This window comes from Ictalurus furcatus, chromosome 23 (assembly GCF_023375685.1).
Source record: "Ictalurus furcatus strain D&B chromosome 23, Billie_1.0, whole genome shotgun sequence".
Classification (NCBI taxonomy): domain Eukaryota; kingdom Metazoa; phylum Chordata; class Actinopteri; order Siluriformes; family Ictaluridae; genus Ictalurus; species Ictalurus furcatus.
The window spans coordinates 14,918,862-14,943,243 of record NC_071277.1 but is presented as its reverse complement, the minus strand read 5'-3'; the positions used below and the strand labels follow the sequence as shown (position 1 = coordinate 14,943,243).

The following is a 24,382-nucleotide window of genomic DNA, read 5'->3' as shown; positions in this document are numbered from 1 at the left end:
TCTAGAGTGACCTTGGTCTTATTGTTATCTCGCGGGGGGGCAGCTTGACTCAGCCACCCTTATAAATGGCTCCTCATGGTTCTTTCTTAAAATTAAGGCCTTCCTTGCGAGACAAGAACCTTCACCATTTGAGTCATGAGTAAGTTTACATTTTCCTGTATTTCTAGTTTATAATTTATTTTCATATTTGCACTATATTTCTTATTTTATATATATTTATACTACTTGAAAAGCGGTTTACTGTACTTCCAACTTCTTAATATCATTACAGTTCTACTGTCCTGCATATCCTACTATTCTGTTTTTTTATAGAGAGTTTCTCTATTACTATAAGATATTATTAAAGTTATTCATGTGTGTGTATGAGAAAGAGAGAGTGTGTGTGTATGTTGTGTCTACTTGCCCGCCCTTGACTGTACGAGCGTGTGTGTGTGTGTGTGTGTGTGTGTGTGTGTGTGTATTAGCACTCCTCAGCTCAGCTCGTATACCTCTTTTTGATTTTTTTGACTACTACTGCTCTTAAAGATCTTTAAAGTGTAATTCCAATTTGTCAATGTCCGCCTAATCCCGCTTCTATGTGTCTAGGTGCCCGTCTTTTCTTCTTCTCCCCTTTGCTGGATGCTAGGTCTCCCTTATGTTTATTTTATGACATTTTTTATCCACAACATTGCAATAACTGAGGAATTGTAAAAGTTCAGGAGTTGAATAAAGTAACCCCCCCCCCCCCCCCCCCAAAAAAAACAAACAAACAAAACAAAACAATAAAAAAAAAACCAAACAAACAAAAAACAAACAAGAAACCCAAAACGACAACAAAACAAACAAACAAAAAGAACACTACAGTAGAATAAAGTATCCCAGCGATGAGGTTTATGTGGTTAACTCATTTTCATTCAATATGCCAAATCATGAACTGTGATTTGTTTTCCATGAAATGCCAAAACAAGCAACTCAACACCATAAGCGTGGGCACTGTGGAATTGAACATTCTCAAATGGATAGTGATCTGAACATTATCCCATCTGTTAATGGTTTATCTGCTCTGGATGGCACAAAGTGAGTCCAAGATGCTTTGTTGAGTCTTTTTTGGTTTACAGCCATTGGAGGATTCAGATTTCTTTGCACTGCCAAAACACACACACACACACACACACACACACACACTCTTATACACACACTTCTAAAGGCTTTATGGTTTAGGTATGGTGTGTGTATGAAAGGAATCTTGTCAGACCTGACGAAAGAGTGAGTATCAGGAGCTGAACATTCTCCTCACAGATGAAAATCCACAGACAAAAGCATCTGAGCACATCTAAACTCAACACACACGGCTATATTTAATACATAATGTAATAAAGGCAGCTTAGTCTACATTAAGGCAACCATTCATATGTAATTACACTGTAATAAACCCATTTCAAGCTTTGTTATACAGTTATAAACATCCATTGCACCATTCTTATTAAACAAAAATGTGCATTAATAACGATTGTGAGCTTAATGAACACCTTATGATGATTATCACAGTATGTAAACATATAAAGAGACACAAATATTTGCTCTACTTAAAAATAGCCCTTACACCTTCATTGGAACAGATTGTCTCTGTTCCAGATTTAATTTCTCTCCTCATTTATAAAGCTTTAAATGACGGAAAAGCTAAATAGAGTAGGTGACAAGTTTTAAACACCCCACATTCCCTGGAAGATATTATTATTATTGTGGTTGTTCCTAACCTGAGCCCATATGTCAAACATTAATCCCTTTAAATGAGTCATTACAGTGTTTACACTCGTCAGAGACTGGCTGGAACGAAAACCTCTTCAAAGAAAACACAAGGAGCTCACACTGTTTACGATCTGAGCAGTGTGTCAAACAGTGTTGCCAGGTTGGGCGGTTTGATTTTTAATCACATTGGGCGTAGAAACCTGACTTTGACTGGGTAAATACACTTGAGATATAATTTATTTACAGTTTGAGCTGGGAAATTGAAATACTGCGATGTGGGTGAAGGAGGGGAGATTTAAATCATGATCGATCTCGAAACTTTATTCCAAAAAACTGAAAATAAGTGGAAGCTTTCGGTTAGAATGGATAAACAAAAAAACATTGCTCGATTCCTGAAATTACAGGCGTATTTTTAAAGCACTTTAACCTACTCTCGCAAAAATAAAGGAGCCAGACTGTAGTTTACCTTGTAGCTGGGGTGCTACCATTAAGGAAGGGAAGGTGCATGTGGTTCTTTTTATTAGCATTTAGAGTAAAATATTAAGGGCACCTCAGTGGTACTTAAGGTGAAACTGTGCACTTTAAATTATTTGTAGAGAGATTATTTATATGGCCAAACGTATGTGGAAACCTGATCATCACACCCATATGTGGTTCTTCTCCAAACTGTTGCCACAAATTGGAAGCACACAATTGCATATGATGTCCCAGTTTAATTCACTGGATCTAAGAGGTCCAAACCTGTTCCAGCATGACAATGCCCCTGTGCACAAAGTGAGGTTCATGAAGACTTGGTTTGCCAAAGTTGGAGTGGAAGAACAGCCTTGTACAAAGCCCTGACCTCAACCCCAATGAACACTGTTGGGATGAACTGGAACATGGACTGTGCACCAGGCCTTTTCACCTGACCTCAGTAATGCTCTTCTGGCTGAAAATGGCAGAAATTCCCACAGCCATATTTCAAATTCTAGAATCTAGTGGAAAGACTTCTCAGAAGAGTGGAGGCTGAATGGGATGTTCCACAAGCACATATGGGCCTAATGGTCAGATGTTCATATAATTTTGGCCATATAGTGTAAAAAGATACACACTAATGGTACAGAAGATGAGATGTCCCTGTGATGGTACCATCTCAGTGACAAGGAAGGAAAAGTACAGTTTGGTACTTGGGCTGTGGTGGATCTGAAGGCCAATCCGGTGCAGCCAGTCCACCTACCAGTAAGTGGGAGAGAAAACGAAGAACATAGAGGATACATAGAGGAACCCAGGACATATATAACCCAGGATCGATCTATCTATCTATCTATTTTACACATTATATATATATATATATATATATATATATATATATATATATATATATATATATATATATATATATATATATAAATAAATGTTTGTTAAAAAGAATTAGAGCATTTAAGAAGGAGATAAGAATTTGTACACAAGAAGAGATTTATACATCAGCTGCAAGAAATAATAATTTAATTAATTTTAAAAATATTAAGTTTTTCCATTGTTAAATGTACTTTCTTCATTGTAATTAAATCAAAATCTTCCCAGAAAATCATACTATCATGTCCAGCACTCTTTTCAGATCCAGGTATGTAATAACCCCCAAAACAAAAGAATAACTGATAAAATATTATGAAGTGGCTATTATCATCAACTACAAATAAAGTTGTTTTTTTTTTTCTTTAAATTTGGGAAAGTCATTGTTTTGAAACAGTTACCTACAGTAGCTTATTAAGCCGCATTACATAGAAGATAGAAAGCTTGCCAGAAAGTTCCACAGATACACATACATACAGTACAGATGGCATTGTGTTACAGCCCTAGTGTAGATACATTCAGTTTTACTGAGGATGCTGTAGTACCTGTAACTGGCTAATTAATGTGCACACTATTTTCAAATCTCTGTAGATACTGAATTAGATTAAAATTAAACTGAGAACAAAATCCCTGGAGCAAAATTATACTGAAAGCACAAGTGCAGCACAGACCCCAATCCTTTTGTGATCTGGCCTATGAATTTATCTTACAGCTGAGCATGAGTCAAATGTCGTGTTTGATGTGGTGCCAAAACATCCTTTATATGAGAGCTTGATGAAAACTCTGCGTTTTATATCCTAGACATAATTGTTTTTTTTTTCTCTTTTCTTGGGTGGGGGGGGGGGGGGGGCTGCTTTGGCGCATGAGGGATCTGTTCCATATGTCACACATGTAACTCATGGGGGAAAACACAGTAATGATCAGACTGAACGGTATGGAACAGGCTGAAGCTTAAGCAGCTGATATAATGATCTACAGAATCAGAAAGTCTAGCAGTGACGTTCTGTGAGACCATAGGTCTGCAGACAGAAATGGACTAAGAACATTCTCTGGTTCATTATAAATCTGAATGAGGGATTGGCTGCCTTACACTAAACTGTGCTAACTTTTAAAGATAACATTCTGTGAACCTTTTCAGCCTTATACCTTCCGCTAAAAAGCTCACTGTGTTCTAAAGATCTTGAAGGTTGTGGCCAGAAAAGTGTATTAAAAAAAGAAAAAGAAAAAAAGGTATCACATGCTCTGAGTGTCTGACACTAGGACTATATTGGAACAGAGTCTATGTTTTTGTGTGTTCAGTATAAGCCTAGCAGTGGCTTCCTGTGACATCAGACTTCTTCAGAAAGTGTGAAAAGGTCAAAGAACATTGTCTAAACATTCATGACAATTCTGAAAAAGGGATTGGCTTCAAGTGAAAATGTCTATGATCACTAAGTTTTACATGTTATCTTGGAATATTGAGCAATGCTAGTGGAGTATCCAAAATGCTTGATAGAACAGCTAAAAAAAACCAAACAAATAAAACAAAAAAAAAATCTACCAGGTGTTGAGGAAACTTAAACAAGCACATTTTATTTGTCTCATGTTTGTACCACTGAAACTTAATTAGTATCACTAATCAGCAGTTAAACAAACAAACAAAAATGAAGAAATTAAAAATGGTATTTGTGGCCAAACTGCTGTTGTCTAACAGGAATAAAACACTTCAGGATGTATTGTTATTGGAAAGTCAATGATGAAGCATGTCCTGTTGTATTTTATTCCTTAATTAGTCACTACAATAACTGCAGACCGATTACATACCTGTCTTGAACGTAGTCACTGGTGCAGTTCCTGAAATGAACATTCCTGAAATATCAGTGTAGTAGTAATAGTATCACTAGAAACAAAGCAAAAAATATAAAAATAAAAAAATTCACAACAAAGAGACAATACTCCAGGCAAGAAGACATAAAAAGTTTATTTTGGTGAATCATCTGGGTCAGAATAAATAATGTGTGCATATAGTTGTTCGTCCCTTGTGTAGGCAGTGAACAATAAATAAGTGTTACTGCTGTGGTGAAGGAAAAAAACAAACAAACAAAAAAAACACAAAACAAAACAACAACAAAAAAAAACACCTTAGTCATGTCCAAGATCAAATACCAATACTGTCTCGCCGTCCCCCCCTTCTTATCCTCCTCCTCTGTCTTCCTGTGCCCTGTTTGGGTTGTAGTGCATTCCTTTATAAACCGGTCTAAACTTAGCCCGGCTTTCTTTTCTCCAAGTTACTTAAACACTGCAGAATGTGGCCTGTAGCACCAGGAGGCTTTGGTCAGATTAAACCTTGGACACAATTACCACCATCAAATCTACATCTACAGAAATCTAGCCACAGATCCATAAATGACTTATTTGGTCAGCTCAGTAGGCCTGCTTCATCTTCAATCTTATTTACTGTCATCTTTTTGCCTTGTAAACAAATTAACCAGAAAAATCAGTAGAAAACCTACAAACAAATAATAAACACCTTCTGGAAAAAAAAAATGAAAATCATTTCGTTTGATATAGGGGTTTTTTTTTTGTAATATTAAACAAAACCCCCAATTTTTTTTTTAAACATACAAGCTGGATGAAAAGTGATAAAGATTAGAGCAAGCGAGCCGATGCGAATCAGGCAGCATCGTTTCTCTTGGGTATTTAGTTCAGGCGCTGTGCCAGTCTCCCAGAATTCATAGTCTGGAGAGCGTGCAGGGGTCCTGAGAGGTGAGATGTTGGAGTAGGGGGTTAATTGAGGGAAGGAGATCTCTCTGTGGTCCACAGAAGCTCGAGGTATGGCCACTTTGTCTGGAGGCAGCGCTTGATCGGTGTGTCATCTGTACGTACCATGGGATCCTCGAAGCCAAGAACTAAAGCAGTGCCCTCAACATAACTCACCTATAACCGGAGAGACAGAGATTTTTGCAAAATTATAATGTGGTCAAACTGGAAAAAGAAAAGCATTTTCAGTTTAGAAAGCTGAAGTTTATATATTTTTTATTCTTTATAGCACAATGCTCTGATTTTCTACAACAGCAGCTCTGACAGTAGTTCCAGATACAAGACAAAGTGCAGGTTTATATTAATCTGCTCATTCTAATATAGTACGTTATTGTTTCTAAAGTACTTACACAGTGACTTATACGACAGACGTTTCACATACTCAGACCGACAATGGACGGATTAAAAAAAAGGGTGAGGTTATTTATCAAAGAAAACATATAACCAGAGAGATGGAGAAGCTTGGAAGCGTGGAGATGTTTAACATTTATGGAAGGAGGCTTCAGTGTCAGGGTCACAGTCAGTAAGTGTAAGCATCAGTAACAGTAACTTTGTAACAGGCAGTAAGCTTTTCCCCCCCACAGAGGACTTTGTGCTTTCCAGTTTTCAGTTACATGAAAAGCTGTTTCTCTTCTTTTTTTTTTTATTAACTTCAAGAGAGAGGAGTAAAAGAGATGAGGGAATGTCTGCTAACAGGAACAATCTGGTTTCACTGCCATTTGACAACATCTAATTTAACTACAAATGGATAAAAGATAAAACGTGTAATTTGTTGGAAGGAGTCTCCAGTGTCAGTACTTTGTAACAAATAAATTTTCGGACACTGAAAATTTTATAGGATGGCTGGCTTTCCGGTTTCTCTGTAACATGACGAGCCGAATTTTTGTCTTATTAACTTTAAGAGACAAATTTAAAAAAAAAAAAAAAAAAAAAAGAAAAAAAAAAGGAGAGGCTAGTGATGGAATGACTGTTTATAGTGGCTATAATGGAAGGGATAACAGGACCCAACTTGTTTTGCAGTCATTCCACAACATTTAATGTAATTATATATAGCTGTAATGGATTTTTAATTCATTAAAAAATTTAATTGTTGGAAAAATAACAGTTTGTGACATGTAAAAATAATAATGCTTTTGTGTGGTAACAGTAACTATTAGTGATGGGCCATGATTACATGCCTGTAACAGCATGCCCTGTCGTGATTTATTCCTTACATAGCTAACAACTTGTAGCAACGCCAGGTTAATAGCAGATATAATATTTAGGCAGCATATTATGTTATTTCTTTTAAACCACATACGATGGACATGACATACCCTGGAGAAACCTTACTTAATTCCTTAGCTAATACTCACATACCTGTACATAATATAAGCTTTGGCAATAACTTTAGTTGTCAAGCCAGTGAAGCATGGTGAAATTAAAATTTAGAACAATTTAAACAAAGTGGTTGCTCTGATAATACAGAAATGGTCATGCTAGTAAAGCTTACTGAAATAATCTGAGTTGTGTGCCAGTGAGTGAGTAAGAGATCATCAGAGAGTTGAAACATATGCCAGGCACATATCTGTATATATTCACCCAATAAGCACTCGTGTTAGTTTGAAAACATGGTGATGACCAGCAGCTTGCTGTGAGCAGGAAGAGGAAGGCCACGGATGGAAGACAGTGTTTGATTTTTGGGTCAGTGTTTGAGCATCAGTCTGTGTGTCTGCCTCTCATTAGAGACCTGGCCTCCTGCAATGACATCATGAGACCTGAGGTGCTCGATGGCTTCCATATGGAAGGCCTCTCATTGCCAATGTGGAACCCAACCTACACTATACCATGGTGACCATGTGTGTAATGCAGCCTGTGTGTGTAATTAACTTGTCCATGATAACTGAAAACCATTACTACGGTGTGTGTGATTTATAGTGATGGTATTAAAAACAGATGAGGATATTTTGTGTGCATTAGTGAGTGCACGTGCTTAAAATGCCTTACATACATCACATGGACAATATGCATGTGTAACAGCGCTGTGTCATGACGACCGTGTGTGGATTGTTTCATGTCATGGTCAGGGCTGGCTGGAATATTGTCGATGTTGAAATCGGTGAGATGAGAGGTTCAGTGACCCGAGAAGACTTAAATCCGAGGTTCGATCATAGTCTTCAATTGTGCTATTTAAATAATCCCAAAACACACTTGCAGTTCAAGGACTCTGAACCATACTCAACTGGGAACAATTTCAGTTTGGTTGCATGTTGACCTGTGTAATTTCTCAGTAAAGCTAACATGCTCTGCTAAGAATATAATTACGAACATACTAAGGAAAAACACGCCGTGTTTGGTGCTTAGTAGGTAAAAAAGTTCACACTGAATAAGTGTAGTGAAGCACCACTCAGAGCATCTGGGGTTTTTTTTTTTTCCTTCTGTGTAAGTCTGGGCTGAACACAGGTGCAAAAAAAGCATAATACATATACACTTGAAAATATATTTTGGCTCAATACACATTAACACTGCATTAAGAGCAGTGATATTGCTGCTGATATGATACCATGCTGATTTTGATAACGGAATACTGATAAGTGAAAAATGTATGATGATCGCAGCTCAATATGTACAGTTTCAGATTATACATTACAAGATTTCAGACACACTGAAACATCAACGAGTTAGCGCCAAGCCTAGTGTGCATCATTTAATACTATTGTAGTGCAAGTTCAAAGCCCTTGACTGAAGATGGAGATTAAAATAATCTTAGCTTTCAAGTGACATAAGTTTTTTTTGAAATTGAATGTTGTCAATGCTGATATTCTTTCGCCACATGTGCACTACTCTGAAGTCTGTGGTTATTAAACATTTTGCAACGATGGAACATTTAATTGTAAAATAAATGCCATGAACATTATTTAAATAATAATTTGTGCATTTAATTGACCATAGAGCTTTCTATTCCACTACAAAAGACATTAGCTTCAAGTCGGCATTATTTATAGACCTACTCTATTTTGAATAATTCAGCTTTGGATTAAACCCATTCAATTCACGTGACCAAGCAGACTAATAATTATAAAAAGTCAAAGTTAACTATGATATGCAAGTATGTCATTGAGTCAGTATGGAAGTCAATAAGTATTTAAGTAAGTTAATAAGATATGTATATATGCAGTGTATATATGTATATATATGTCAGTAAAAGTCAATCAGCAAATTCAGTGCAAATTAATCAATCAGTATGCAAAGTCTGTTATTCAGTCAGAATGTAGGGTTTCGCTTACCATAGAAAGGCTTAGGTGCATCACCCAAGTGTTTTTGCGGAACACCTTAAGCTGAATGAACGTACAAAGGCATCAAACTTGTTAATTAATGAAATAAATAGACTTTTGACTAAGTAAAATAAGTGTTGCCAGCTTTCTTTCACAAATATAGAAAGGACAAAGGTCAAAAACAATATGAAAAATTTTAATAACTTAAAATTTCCTTCAGATAATTTCAAACCCCCCAACCTACACCATGTCCCCACAACCTAGACGGCATATAAGCCCTCTGAAAACCTATGGAAAACCCTGGTATGCAAGAATGTATACCAGTCAGTCAATATGTCAGTCAGTATACACAAGTATATTTCAGAGTCAGTCAGTCAGAATGAAAGTCAGTCAGTATGTCAGTCAATCAGTATGTACATAAGTACATTTGAAAGTCTCTTTATATGTCCCTTATAACCCCTCCTTGACCCATCCTTCCAGGAATAGAAAGTGGCTGCTTTTGCCATTGATTCCAAATGCCTTTATTAGCCTTAACTTCACAGGGAAAACTACAAGGTGGGGACAGAATCTCTCTTGGACAGAAAGTGTAAACACCTGCTATAAGAATTAAAGAATGTAAGAATCAGGTTGCAGCCGAATGGAAAACAGGGAGGTGTAAGAATGAAATCATAAAATTCTCTTCTTTATTTGGGACAGTGTCTAAAGAGCTCAAGATTATTCTTATAAGCCATAACAAATTATAGCTCATGCTTCCTGAAAGATAAGGCTGGCTTGTTTTCTTATACTTGGGTCCAAAGATTTAGTCAGTTTTGACCTCAGTGTAACTAAATTATATGTAATGTTGTAAAAAGATGTTATACGTAGTTGTTGCTGGAGACAGTACCTTTAGTGCAGCCAACTATTATGATTTCAGAGATATTAGCATAAGCTTCAAGATTCCAGGAAGAAAGAGAGAAAAAAAAAAAAAAAAAGCATTTCCTGTGCCTGTCTGAGCCCGCTCTCTGCACTGGTTTTTTTTGTCCAACCATGTCAATAATTAATTTGTATTTGTAGTAAACTGATTGGTCTGGAAATAGCTGGTGATATGCATGACTGTAGTGTTAAAGAGAGCCATTAAACAATTAGCAATGAAATAATATATTAGGCATGATGAAAACATGAAAAAAAATGGATGAAGACCAAACTATACAGAAAATGAAACATTGGCCTTGGCATAGTTATGACTGCAATACTTATGACTTATTATTGTGTGGATTAGAAAACTATTTCACCGGGAAATTGACTCAAGCACCACTCATGAGTAATAAGATGAACTTGTGACTAATAGTAATGAATCTTTCCTCAATGAGTCTGTACAAATATGTGATTGGAGAATAGAAAACGGCTCACTTGAATTTGACATAAGCATCCAGCTGTTTTTTTTAAATTGCACATAAGAAAGCTGGAATGCAAAGAAATGGGAAAGAAAAGTTTTAATGCTTGGTTAAGTTGGAAAAAGACGCAATGAAGTATAATAGAAACAGATTTTTAAAACTGATATCTTAACATGCTCTCATTTGGGGGTGTTACGGTTTGGAATTTTCTTGGTATGACAATCTCTTCTAAAAAATATCATGGTTTCATTGTATTAACTGATCATTTAAAAAACATTTTGCACATCCTTGTATATAGAAAACAAAAAACAAAAGGAAGCCTCAAGATTGCTTATTGTTCTTCCTTTCTTATTTTTAAAAGTTACTTCTCTATAAAATCTCTTAAATTGTCAGTAAAACTAAACTAGTATTGCAGTTGCTTAGTCAAAAACAGATAGCAGTTTGGTTTAGTTCTGGTCAGCAATGCCATGTTCTGTGCATGTGTTATCTGATAAAACTAAGAAAATTCTAGGTGTGAGAGCAGAGGTAGCAACGTAACGTGTTTACAACAGTTGTGTTCCATGTGCGAAGAACCAGCAGTTGCTTTACATTTATGGGGAATTGCAGCCTGACACAAATTTGGATTAAGTAACTTGAACAGATCATGCTGCATCACAGGGCAGCATAACACACTTGGGGGAAAGCTCAATCTGCCCTCTTCCTTATACAGGAGTTGAAAGATGCCCATGATTGACTATTGTCACTGTGATTGATAGGGGTGAAACAGTATGCTATCCCTCCAACCCAGAGAGTATGGCCAACTCTGTACGCTTGGCTCCCAGCCACGGATGGCTGATTCATCGTCATGATTTGATCTCCCAATGATAGACCGATCGCATTTCTGTTGTGCCACTTGAGTGCCCAGACATGCATTTTAATCAGTATTTCAAAAAATGTCAACAATGAGGTAAACCTTCTAATCACATACAGTGACTAACTGAAGCCTATTCTCATTGCAGTTTCTCCCTGGTTACAAAACTCATAATACTGTGCTAAATACAATATTATTAAGTGCCTAAAAATTTTCTTTGGTAGGTCAATGTTGTCGCTGATCACTGATCTCAGAGCAGCAAAAATTCATATTTGACCCTGTTGTCCCATTGAAGATGGATCTGAAAGCACAGTTTTCATAAATAACTTCACAAAATTCATAAAGTGCTATCTATGTAGGTGAAAAACTATTCTTCCCCTCCTCCAAATTCATATTTAATTATTTGAATACATGTAAGATTACAATCCAAGCAAATATGAAGGCTTATTTTAACATCTATCCCACAAGCCCAAGAAGATAAACACAGGATAAATGGACAGACAATGGACAAAATGTGGCCCCACTCTCTTTGTCCTAAATGGCTTCTCCAGAAAAGTGATCCATGTTCTGGATGTTCGTTTTGGCATGGTCCCCTTAGAAACCAGTAAAACAGCAACTGCCCTTATGAGGAGATCAAAGTCACAGTAAAACCTATGCAGAAAAAAAAAAAGAGACAGACTACTGCTTCTCACTTGCCCAGGAAAGAAGTCCCCTCTATACATGAGTGTGTACAAACATTTCCTCACACACACACTCACACGGCTGACAACCCTTCGTTCCGAATAAGAATCGACAGCCTTCAACCTCTCATAATTCGGGGCGATTTATACTCTGGAAGTCAAAGGTCGCTTGCTCATGCGTGCACGCACACACACACACATGCACAGATAAATTGATATACGAGGCAGGCTGTGTGTGTTTCCCACTCTTGGGATGGTGTGTGTTAATGCCATCAGGCTCTTTATAGGCAAGTGTGTGGAAACTGGGAAATGGCCCTCTGCGCAGGGTCTGGGTGGGGGGCGGGGGCACTTAGCTGCTGGTCACAGTAAAAGAGATGAGGATCCCAGCACACAGGATCTCAATCTCTCCCTCTCTTCTTACACACACACTGTGGCAGGTGGGGTGGGGTGTGGTGTTAGGGGGAAACAACTCCCACATTGGTCTCACTGGCTGTTCATTTGGATTTTAGTTAATATACACATTACAGGCCAAAGTGATTTTACAGTGGTTTGAAGTTGATTGTTAGAACCTTTTAGTACACCTACTCATAATTAAAGGCTTCAATATATTAAAAAGATCTACAAGTGGTGCAAAGGAGTAGCTTGAATTACTAGTTAGTACGCTACTAATTTAGCTACGGCTTGTCATCATTTAACTGAAGTTGAGCAATTAGATTACTCAACACCTTGAACAAACCTACCAAGAGAATTCAAACTTACTCAATTCTATAAATGCTAGAAATAAATAAATAAATAATAATAAAAAAAATAATAATAAAAAATTATATATATATATATATATATATATATACATATACACACACACACACACACACACACACATACACACATATATACATACATACATACATACATACACACACACACACACACACACACAATCTCACAAAAGTAAGTACACCCCTCACATTTTTGTAAATATTTGATTATATTTTTTAATTTGACAACACTGCAGAAATGACACTTTGCTACAATGTAAAGTAGTGAGTGTGCAGCTTGTGTAACAGTGTAAATTTGCTGTCCCCTCAAAATAACTCAATACACAGCCATTAATGTCTAAACCGCTGGCAACAAAAGTGAGTACACCCCTAAGTGAAAATGTCCAAACTGGGGCAAAGTGTCAATATTTTGTGTGGCCACCATTATTTTCCAGCACTGCCTTAACACTCTTGGGCATGGAGTTCACCAGAGCTTCACAGGTTGCCACTGGAGTCCTCTTCCACTCCTCCATGACGACATCACGGAGCTGGTGGATGTTAGAGACCTTGTGCTCCTCCACCTTACGTTTGAGGATGCCCCACAGATGCTCAATAGGGTTTAGGTCTGGAGACATGCTTGGCCAGTCCATCAACTTCACCCTCAGCTCCTTTAGCAAGGCAGTGGTTGTCTTGGAGGTGTGTTTGGGGTCGTTATCATGCTGGAATAGTGCATACTGATCATGCTCTGCTTCAGCATGTCACAGTACTTGTTGGCATTCATGGTTCCCTCAATGAACTGTAGCTCCCCAGTGCCAGCAGTACTCATGCAGCCCCAGACCATGACACTCCCACCACCATGCGTGACTGTAGGCAAGACACACTTGTCTTTGTACTCCTCACCTGGTTGCCGCCACACACGCTCGACACCATCTGAACCAAATAAGTTTATCTTGGTCTCATCAGACCACAGGACATGGTTCCAGTAATCCATGTCCTTAGTCTGCTTGTCTTCAGCAAACTGTTTGCGGGCTTTCTTGTGCATCATCTTTAGAAGAGGCTTCCTTCTGGGTCGACAGCCATGCAGACCAATTTGATGCAGGGTGCTGCGTATGGTCTGAGCACTGACAGGCTGATACCCCACCCCTTCAACCTCTGCAGCAATGTTGGCAGCACTCATACGTCTATTTCCCAAACACAACCTCTGGATATGACGCTGAGCACGTGCACTCAATTTCTTTGGTCGACCATGGCGAGGCCTGTTCTGACAGTAACCTGTCCTGTTAAACCACTGTATGGTCTTGGCTACCATGCTGCAGCTTAGTGTCAGGGTCTTGGCAATCTTCCTATAGCCTAGGCCGTCTTTATTTAGAGCAACACTTATTTTTTTCAGATCCTCAGAGAGTTCTTTGCCATGAGGTGCCATGTTGAACTTCCAGTGAGCAGTATGAGGGAGTGTGAGAGCGATGACTCCAAATTTAACACACCGGCTCCCCATTTACACCTGAGACACTGTAACACTAACAAGTCACATGACACAGGGGAGGGAAAATGGCTAATAGGGACCAATTTGGACATTTTCACTTAGGGGTGTACTCACTTTTGTTGCCAGCGGTTTAGACATTAATGGCTGTGTGTTGAGTTATTTTGAGGGGACAGCAAATTTACACTGTTACACAAGCTGTACACTCACTACTTTACATTGTAGCAAAGTGTCATTTCTTCAGTGTTGTCACATGAAAAGATATAATCAAATATTTACAAATATGTGAGGGGTGTACTCACTTCTGTGAGATACTGTGTGGTGTGTGTATATATATATATATATATATATATATATATATAAATAAAACATACAAATGTATAAATAGCATCTTTAATTCTTAGTGTGAGAATGGCCGACAAAGCATACAGCAAGCATTAAAAAGAGCACAAGATGTTACGAACTGCATGCGCACAAAGGTTTTTGAGAGCACGGAGCAGTGAAGTGAGCATGCTATCACACATGAAAGAAGTTCAGTTCAGTTCAGCAAGCAGTGAGACAAGCATGTGCCATTTCACTTTGTTCACCTGGGTCTACACTTTGCTCACAATGCGAGGTGCTTGCTAATTTTGCTCTGTGCATTCAGACTGCTCCGACCTCACACTAAAGACACTGTTTAAATGCCATAATATCTTAAAAATAAAACTCATTGCTAGCAGCAACCAACATAAACAGAGCTACATGACATGCCCCCAAACACAAAGGGTGTTGATGCATCTCTACTCCTTATACTGTATTTTGCTGGACTTGTACACTGATATGAAGCTTAAATTGCAGATAAAGATGTATTTAATTTAAAGGGCACATTGTTCTCACAATCTTAGCCTTCATCTGTGCAATCTACTGCACACAAAGTAGGGCTTTCTTTATTTTCTGCATCACAAGATGGTGAGCAATGTGACTAAAAGACAAACAGATACAATATCCATATCATGTGACGTGTATTGTCATGTAATACCCCCTTAGCATGCGCTGCGCCTAAGAGCTATTACTACGCAGGAATGCTCTTTTTTTGATTACTGTCCATGTGTGTTTTGTTTTGATTCTAGTCATGTCTCCACCTCTTTGTCTTGACACTGGTTTATTGCCCTAGTCATTGTGACATTATTGCATTCACCCGCTTTCAGCTACCTTCTGATTAGTTTATCTATTTAAACCTGTCCATTTTTTCATCCCATTGCGAATGTGTCTTCAGCGAGTGTCGACCTTTAAAGCCAGAAACAGCTGACTAACCATAAGGAGACTAGTAGTGTAGTGAGTAGGCTGCTGAAATGTGTCAGAGGTAGATGCACAAACACCGTTTCAATAATCACATTTAGATGGGATCAAGCACTCCAACTAGTGCTAATGTGCACTGGTGTGTGTATAGTGTGCATGGGCATGATATGGGTGAGGGTGTGTGTGCGTGTTACCTTCTCATTGTGGTTGGACTGCTTCAGGCCGTTATAATGGTACACAGGAAATGAGTCTGGAATCCCTGAGTCCTGCAATGGCAAGAGGATACATGAGTGAGTGAGTGAGTGAGAGAGTGTGTGTGTGTGTGTCTGTGCGCTCAAGTGCAAGACCACCTTTAAAGATAACCACATGCAGTCGTTCCCTGTCCCAGTCTCACCACAGATTAACAGCTCTTATTGAGTAGGTCTTTCATAATTCATATCAGGTGTATTTGCGTGGGTAAAACAAGTACATGTAACGAAATGTAGACTCCCAATTTTTGGATTGAGAGCCATAAAATAAATGGATCATTCAGACTGACAGACTCAACCTCACTGTACAATGTTGTTGCACAAAACATTAATAATGCTTTTCCATTCCAAAGAAATGCTCAAAGATCTCTGTCCAGCACAAACTAATCAAAGTGAATGAAATCATGCCACTCATGCAACAGTTAGAAATGAAAGCATTTTTCTGGACATAAAGCACAACGATCAAACAGTTCAAACAATCACGGAACCTGCGGTTACCAAATAGCAGCGAATGCTCTAGCAAGCCAAAAAAAGTCCCAGGGCCCAGCTCTATGCCTCACTGAGACCCAAACACACACTTGTATAAGGAGCCAAAGAACTCCGTCTAGCCGTGTACCGCTGGCAATAATGTATATGTGTGTCTGAAATGATGTTTGAATATTTGACTCAACAGTAATTGAAGGCTTTTTGCCAAAACTTATCCCTAAACCCCTAATCTATTTAACACACATCCAGAGAAGCTGCAACAGCATGCCAACTACAAGCGTCACTCTCTCTTTCCCTGTCCTTCGCCCAGATATTCAGCACACAGACTAAAAGAAGAGACGCGCTAAGGGGAAGTCATATTACAGCACCAGAGCTGCCAACATTGAAAACATGAAAAAAGCAGGGAGAGGAAAAACAGAATTTTACCACAAAAACCTTAGTGCATATCGGTGGTCGGGACGGCTCCGGTCTAACAGCATAAATGATAAAACATGAATAGTTTAACTTATATTTAGCTGCAGACAAAGCAAACAGCTGAGTGTTTAAGCTTATTTATATTGTATTATATTATTACTGGATTTTATTACTTAATCCAGTAATAAAAGAATGGAGAGCTGCATCGAGTGCAGGACAGTCGTTACCTTCAGCTCAAAAAAGTCACTCGAGCTGTTGATAAGTTTATAATTTTTATTTTTTTTTAAAAAACCACAGTTGGTGAAGGTAATACAAAATGTAGATGTATTGCTGTTTAATTTTTCTTATTATTCTTCTTTATAATTATTTATACCACTCAGAAGTCCATTTTGTTTTTAAACTACAAATACTCCTTATAAATGCCACATGAGATTGCATGAGATTATACCAGAAGTTATAAACATGAACATGCACAACATAATGCACAAGTCACAGCACCTTCAGGTGGGTACAAACAAACAAAAAGCCTGGAAAATAGGAATCAGCATACAAATGAGGCATAACCTCCAAGTACAGTACCGTAGCTGAGCAGCGCAAACGCCAAACAGTAGCTGTCTGGCGGTATTATGATTTGAACTGAAATTTCACCAACTAACAAGAACAATGTGAGTGATTTGGCACAATACATAATGCTGTGCGTTACCTGATCAGGGAAGAACTCGAGCAGGAATGGACCCAACAGAACAATTCCTAGTCCCTCTGGATCCAGCTTACTCTTCATCAGATTGACACTGTTGTCAAAAAACATGAGACATTGTATGTGTGTGTGTGTGTGTGTGTGTGTGAGAGAGAGAGAGAGAGAGAGAGAGAGAGGAAGGAAAATAAAATATTTATATTCTATTGCACGCAGATACATACAGTGTGCTAATGTTTAAAAAAAAAAAAAAAAAAGAGTTTAAAAAAAATTTGATATAAAGATGCATAGTATCTGTGTGTACAAATGAGAAAAAGTAAGTAAGTGTTGAAATACTGGGCTCTAATGAAGCGTTACGATGTCCAGGAATAGAAGGTTCATAAGTTATAAATAGCCATGAGTAATGTCTGGAATCTGGCCTTTATTTCAACACAACTATGCTGATTTCAGAAATCACCAGACTTTTCCTTTTTAAGGAAGCATGATCTGCAAAACTTGCTCAACCACACACACACACACACACACACACACACACACACACACACACACACACACACACAAATGAGGGAAAATACAGATGTCACACTCACTGAGATTATTTGTGTTGTTTAATTCTTCTGATTGCTCAGAATGTGTTCATTCATCTTCTATTACAGCATATCAAACAGTACTGTAGTTCCAACCGCAAGGTAAATCACAGGTTTATATTAATGCGCTTGTTCCAATACGTTTATTGTTTCTGTATTATTGACTCATTCACTCTGACTTGTATGGCACATAATATAAGGCTACATAATAAAGAGATTCCAAAATGTTTTCCTTAAAGAAAATGCATAAATCTTTGATATGGTGATGCTATGGTAACAGTCAGTAAGTTTTCTGCCACACAAGTCTTCAAGACAGAGAACTCTGAGTTCCGGGTTCTCAGCAGTAAGGGTGGACGATTTGACCAAAAAAATAAATAAATAAAGTTTTTTTTTTTTAAATTACAAAATCATATCACAATTCTCAAAGGCATTTCTATGATATACGATATATGTGTTGTACAATAGTGTTGGATTTTTGGAACAGTGGCAGTTTAACTGCTCAGGACAAACAAGGGACTCGTGAACAACTCTCACAAAACATCAAAATCGTTGATCATCCAGGTAACGACACACATTATTAAGAATCAAGATAATGTAAACTTTTGAACTGGTTCATTTGCGTGAATTCAGTTATTATTGTGTCTTGTGGACTATATGTAAACATCTGCTATGCATTATCACAACACCCAGTCTGATTATTTTCGTACTTATGATGTACTTGGAACAGAGGATGGATTTTTTACGACACTGGATGCAGGAGTACAGATTTATACACACATACAGTATTAGGGATGCACTGACCCGATTTTGACCTGAAAGAGATTGCTACCGAACTAATGTTGACATTATGTCCAATCCAGTTCACTCACATATATTTATGCTATGAATGCCTGCGATGACTGACACGGGACAGCTCTTGCACAATGATGAACAAATGATACACTTTGTCTTACAGCAATCATGTATAACAATCTGTGCAGTTTCACGACGAGATCTCTTGGTTATCAACCACTCCACAGAAACTTTCCTCCTAAAGTTAGGGCTGGAAATGAGCTGTTTATGATGCGAGAGTTACAGAGATCCACCAGTCTGCTCTGGAGTGTGTGTTTATAGCAAAGGTCTGCTCTGGGGAACTGCGTCTGGATGTGCTGACCCTCTGGACCGTCTGTATCACTTTAACAGAACTGAGATGAAAGAGAGGGATTATTTTCCTCTGTTTCTCTGTCTTTCCTTTGTTTCTCATCCTGTAGAGACTGACCCAGGAAAATGTAAAACAAAAGTTTGTGGGTGGACTAAGGAGGGAGTGCAGGTGTTTCTTTTTACGCGCGCGCGCGCACACGTCCACATATATACACTCTTGCACAAAAACATCCGACTACTGTTATCACTGAAAATATTATAGTCATCCATGCACAAACTTACTACTCAGGCTCCGAGACCAGATCCAAAGCCTTCATAACGTCCTCGAGCAGTGTGTCAGGAATGAACCCGTTATCTAAAGAGAAAAGTAGATAAGAGGAAACATATGGTTAGTCCTACTGCTAGGGGAAGAATGAGCAAAAAAAAAAAAAAAAAAGGTATGGTATAACAAAACTTAACCCTGAATCTTTCTTTAAAGCCATGTAACATGAGATGACACAAAACAAAACAAGTCAACCGTAGGACAGGATTTATGCTTAATAGCAGCTCCTCTTATCCATCATCATGTAGCCATCACTCTTTTTTTCCTCTCTCCCACCCATCCTCCATCTGTAGCTTTTCACTTGTATCTCGCTGCATGCTTTTGGGTTGCCATTCTTAACCAATTCTCCATCACTTCCACTCTCTGTACATAATAACTGTGGTTAAACAATGTTCTGTGAGTTTTATTATTTGGAGAAATGATACCGCAAAAGCCTTTGCCTCAGTGAAAGCATTTAATTAAAAAACACTAAACATGGAAAGGGCAAATCTCCATTTACATTGGTCCCAAGATGCCAAAAGAGAAGACAGAAGTCAAAACACAAAAATGGGAAAAAAAGAACTACTATTTCAATAACACACAATTAGGTTCACAAACATTTAATGGCCTGGTTTTTAACTTCTGTGACGTTATTGTGGCTATGAGCTGTGGTGTTATGTCCACTCATCACATGTAAAAGATAACCGTGTCTGTTTAGCATCTTTATTTTCACTAGGAGATATGTATATGACTGCTTGATTTGGCCCCGATTCTGAAAAGATTGTTTGCCATCCCTGCACCTAGCACAAACGCCGCACCGCAGCCAATGTTTACAATGGAGCAGGTGGTGGGACTCTTGTGCTGTACAACAGTGGAACTTGTGCTAGATAGATGCATATATGGAAAAACCAAAAGATGCCACTGTGGCTGAATTCTGGCCATGTCCCCCATGCATTCTGGGTACTGTAGCAAAATGTTGACAGTACGCAATGCAGTCCTGTGCAACAGAATACTACATGCCATAATAAATGATGTATTAAATTCTTGTTTTATGCCAGAATTCTCCTTTAAACCTGGTCCAGAACAGCACAATGCCTCTACCTCACAAACACACTTTAAAGGATTCTATCAGCCTCTAGATCACATTTACACTCGTGTGTTTACCTACACAACAGAAAGGAAAAATGATTGTTCTGTTCTGAAAAGTATTGTTTCGGTCTCAAAGCCAAGCATGTCATTTGGCTTAGAGCGGAAGTTTAAAAACACGCTCAAAATGTACAACTAGGAAAAGCGTGGACATGTTCCACACGTACAGCTACAACAGAGCAAAATGCTGAGAACATGCCCTTCTATTGTATTATCCACACTGGTTTCACAGACAACACAATATTCTGTCCAGAATATCAGTATTTCTAGCCCTGGAGAATGGTATTAAAGTGTGTATTCAGTAATCAATTGCTGTAAATGCTGGGGTTCAAGGCAGTGTCTCCATTTTAAGACCCAAAATTCTCACATTCATTTCTGTGCACTGTAAATATTAAAAACACTCTCTACCATTAGAAGTTTAACTACAGGCTACTGCAGGCAAAACCATTTGCTTAGATCACTTTCAGCTGTTCTGAAAGTTCTCTGTTAATGTGTCTATCCACAAAATAACACAAAAGCGTCAATGTTATTGTAAAGACGCCATTATACAAAGTGTATACTAAGTAAATCAGTCCCTCAGGGATTTCGCGATTTTGTGATAGCAGAAATGAATGCAAAAATCAAGCAAACTTCGCAATATTCAGAAGAGCTTGCAATGTTTCAGAATAACTATAGCTTTCGAACTCAGCGAAATCCTGTACTGACTGGTAAATGTAGTACCCATTTTGAACTACAGGACAGTTTACAGTGCGATGTTAGGACATCTTGCAGCATATGTTGCTTCCAATTTAAAAAAAAAAAAAAAAGCAAAAACAACATCCTTGTTGTTACAAAAACAGTATGCCATCTGTCCTGACTTCTGTGCATTCAAATATTCAGACATCTGAAAGGTCGAATGTCTTTTGTGGCATACTTACCCTTTAAAAAAATTTCTGCTCTCATGTGTGCGATCTTTCATTTTTCAAGTCTTTTGTTTGACATCTACAAACAGTATCATACGAGATGAATCGGAAACAGACACTACATATTGTTCTGATAAAAGACAGACAAACATGTTGTTTATTTTGTAAGAAATAATGCTTGAATTGCATCCAGTCATTGAGAAAAGACTAATGAATTGCCATTCCATTTTTGTGACTAATACAAGTGCACAGAGTTTGGATCAGATTTAAAATGTTTCATTATGTTGCCTTAACATTATGCAATTTTAACATCCTTACAAACTAATAGCTATAAGTCACATGGCTTTCCTGATTAATGTATGTTTAAAAAGCCAGACGCATGGTTTTATAGGTAAGGCTACAGTTTCCTCCTCCTCTATCCCCTAATTTCACTCCTCTGTATACCTGCCGATCCCTCAGGAAGCTTCAGGACTGAGGCTTCCAAACTGTGAGCAATAAACAAAGGAGAACTACAGAAAATACTTCCTGTACTAGAGATATGCTTGCATGAACATGTGAGATGATACACATATAACCAGGGTGGACAAATTATAAATTTATTAGCAAGCCCATCAGGCAAGTGGAAGCTGTAATGTGTTACCCAGTCCCATGTTTTGGTTGCCGGGAAAGCTAAAGTTAAGTAGAATATGACTACTTTCTTTTATTATTAAAAAAGAACTAACAAAACTATCCAACTGTATGTACTATCAGTCCCTCCAGGATTTCGCGATTTTGTGATCACAGAAATTAGCAAACTCTGCAATATTCGGAGGAACTTGTAATTTTTAAAAAATTAACACAGATTTACAGCAGATTTGGACTAAGACGCATCATTTGACTTCATCATAACACACATTCAGCCAAAGTCCTCATCGAATCATGCGCATCACATGCACGTCACATGGAAAATGGATCGATGGATGGAGACTTGACTGCTTTTTTTCCTAACTTGTGTTAGGACTGAATTTATTATATTTATACTTTATTATATTTACAATGCAAGTGATTTTTCTGTGAAAGAGTTTAACATTGCAGTGCTTCAGTATTTTAAAAAATGTAAACACAAAGTTAGTAATCTTTAAAGATAACAATATAGGCTTGGTGTCGGCTCATATTGAAGGTTTCAGCATCAGTTTTGGAAAAGAAAAACTCCTGATAAAATATTGCATTACAGGATCAAATGAAAGAAAACCACTTTTAAACAACAGAGACAACAGTGTTTAAAAAAAAAAAAGAAGTATACAATCTTCTATAAACACACAGGGATTTAGAGGGAAATTCCTAATGATGCACTGAGGAAGGATATAATGAAGGACCAGAACTACTTTGGGGCAGAAAATGGGAATGGTGGTCGGGTATGTTTGTTAATATTATTATGTTTTTTTGTCCCCCCCCCCCCAATCGCTCATTGAGAATTCATTCCATGAATAGTGCCACATGTAAACATACTCCGTATTGGTTAATCATGGTTGGGACACTCAATGACTGAGGTCTTTGCATAATGCATTCTGCCCATAAGGCAGAAACACAAAGACAACTGAAAATCACGAAATCTATCAAAAACATTCAGGCTCTCTTTTGTCCGCTGGCTGTCTATTCTCCCTGGAACAAGAAAATAAACAGTCTGAATGCTGGTTTTCCTTCTTCGCTCTGACAGGCAGCGAGACAAATAAACTCAAGAAGTGCCTTTCCCCCCCTATCTAGAGCCTTTTTCATGCTGTTAGAGCATCTCCATTCCATTCATCCATCTTTAACTCTCTGCCTTTCTAACTGCATTTTTAATTGCCTTTCTAACTTCAATTGATCTCTAGAGACTTTGTGTTGATCTTCCTTCTTGAATAACAAATGAACAGTAAAGTTGTTATGATGTGTGGCTTTCTGTGGGATTGTTTTACCTTCTGGATCGAAGGTCTGAAAGACTCTTCTGGCTTGTTCTGACGGTGACTCAGGGGCCACCAGAGACATCTCCTGCAGAGTGAGAAGGGTGGGGGGAGGAGAAAAAAAAAAAAAAGAGAAGGAGGCTTGTTAATTCTGGAAACTCAATTAAATAAGCACCGTTGGTTGGTGAGTGTATTATTCCACTGAGCCATTTTAGACTTTTTTTTTATTATGATTAATAACAATATATTATACATCAGTGCTGTTAAGTTCTCAATTCTGACTGGTCAGAAGGTGTTTATTAATTTCCTATAACAGTAGCTCAGTCTACAAGGTTTATATTATTGCACTCGCTCTAATACATTATTGTTTCAATACTAACAACTTACACAGGGACTTTTATAATAGACCCTCCAAACAAATGGGTTAAAGAATGTGTGTATTTGTTGATATGGTGAGGTTTTCCATGAGGAGATGTTTATTTAGCATTTTTGGAATAAGTCTCGAAATGTCTCATTCTGGATTATGAACTAACTGACTCCAGGCAGACGGTGAACAGCTGCAGTGCTTTAAATGCAGTGTGAATACAATCTAATCACTGAATTGGAACTGAGCCCTTTTAACATCTTAACTGTGTCAACACTCCGGCTTCAGACAATGAGCAGTGACAAATCACTCCGATTGAAAAAAACATTTCACACAATCTGTGGGTCTTAGACAAGGGCATGGTGTGGTGAGATCTACTGCACATTTTTTGTATATACAAGAATACTGACTAGAATTTGCAAGCTGAGCTGAACAGCACAAGTCTCACAGAACGAGGGCATCTCGAAATTCATTTACCCAGAACTTTTCTTTAGTAGTGATGACAGGCATAGGACACATGATAATAAATATAATTAAAAGTATTCTTCAATCCAGTATCCTGCACAGAACATTACACGAAACTTTAAAGTGACCAAAAGTCACAAATAATCATGACTAGACTTTCATGATGTTGATTGTTCCCTGCTTC

General features: G+C 37.9%; 1 protein-coding gene across 4 annotated transcripts in view; it reads right to left on the bottom strand.

The window, feature by feature from the left end:
- Positions 1-4,995: 4,995 nt before the first annotated feature.
- Positions 4,996-24,382, bottom strand: part of mindy3 (MINDY lysine 48 deubiquitinase 3) — a 52,741-nt gene continuing 33,354 nt past the window's right edge. For 3 of the 4 annotated variants that reach the window (XM_053611358.1, XM_053611357.1, XM_053611360.1), the window contains 5 exons: positions 23,385-23,457; positions 19,384-19,456; positions 17,384-17,471; positions 15,727-15,798; positions 4,996-5,976 (listed from right to left, as the gene is read on the bottom strand). In XM_053611358.1, the coding sequence (XP_053467333.1) occupies positions 5,827-5,976; positions 15,727-15,798; positions 17,384-17,471; positions 19,384-19,456; positions 23,385-23,457 (456 nt within the window). In that variant the 3' untranslated portion in view covers positions 4,996-5,826. Of the gene's footprint in view, positions 5,977-15,726; positions 15,799-17,383; positions 17,472-17,617; positions 19,146-19,383; positions 19,457-23,384; positions 23,458-24,382 lie in introns of those variants that run through there. The other variant, XM_053611359.1, reaches the window with a different exon arrangement.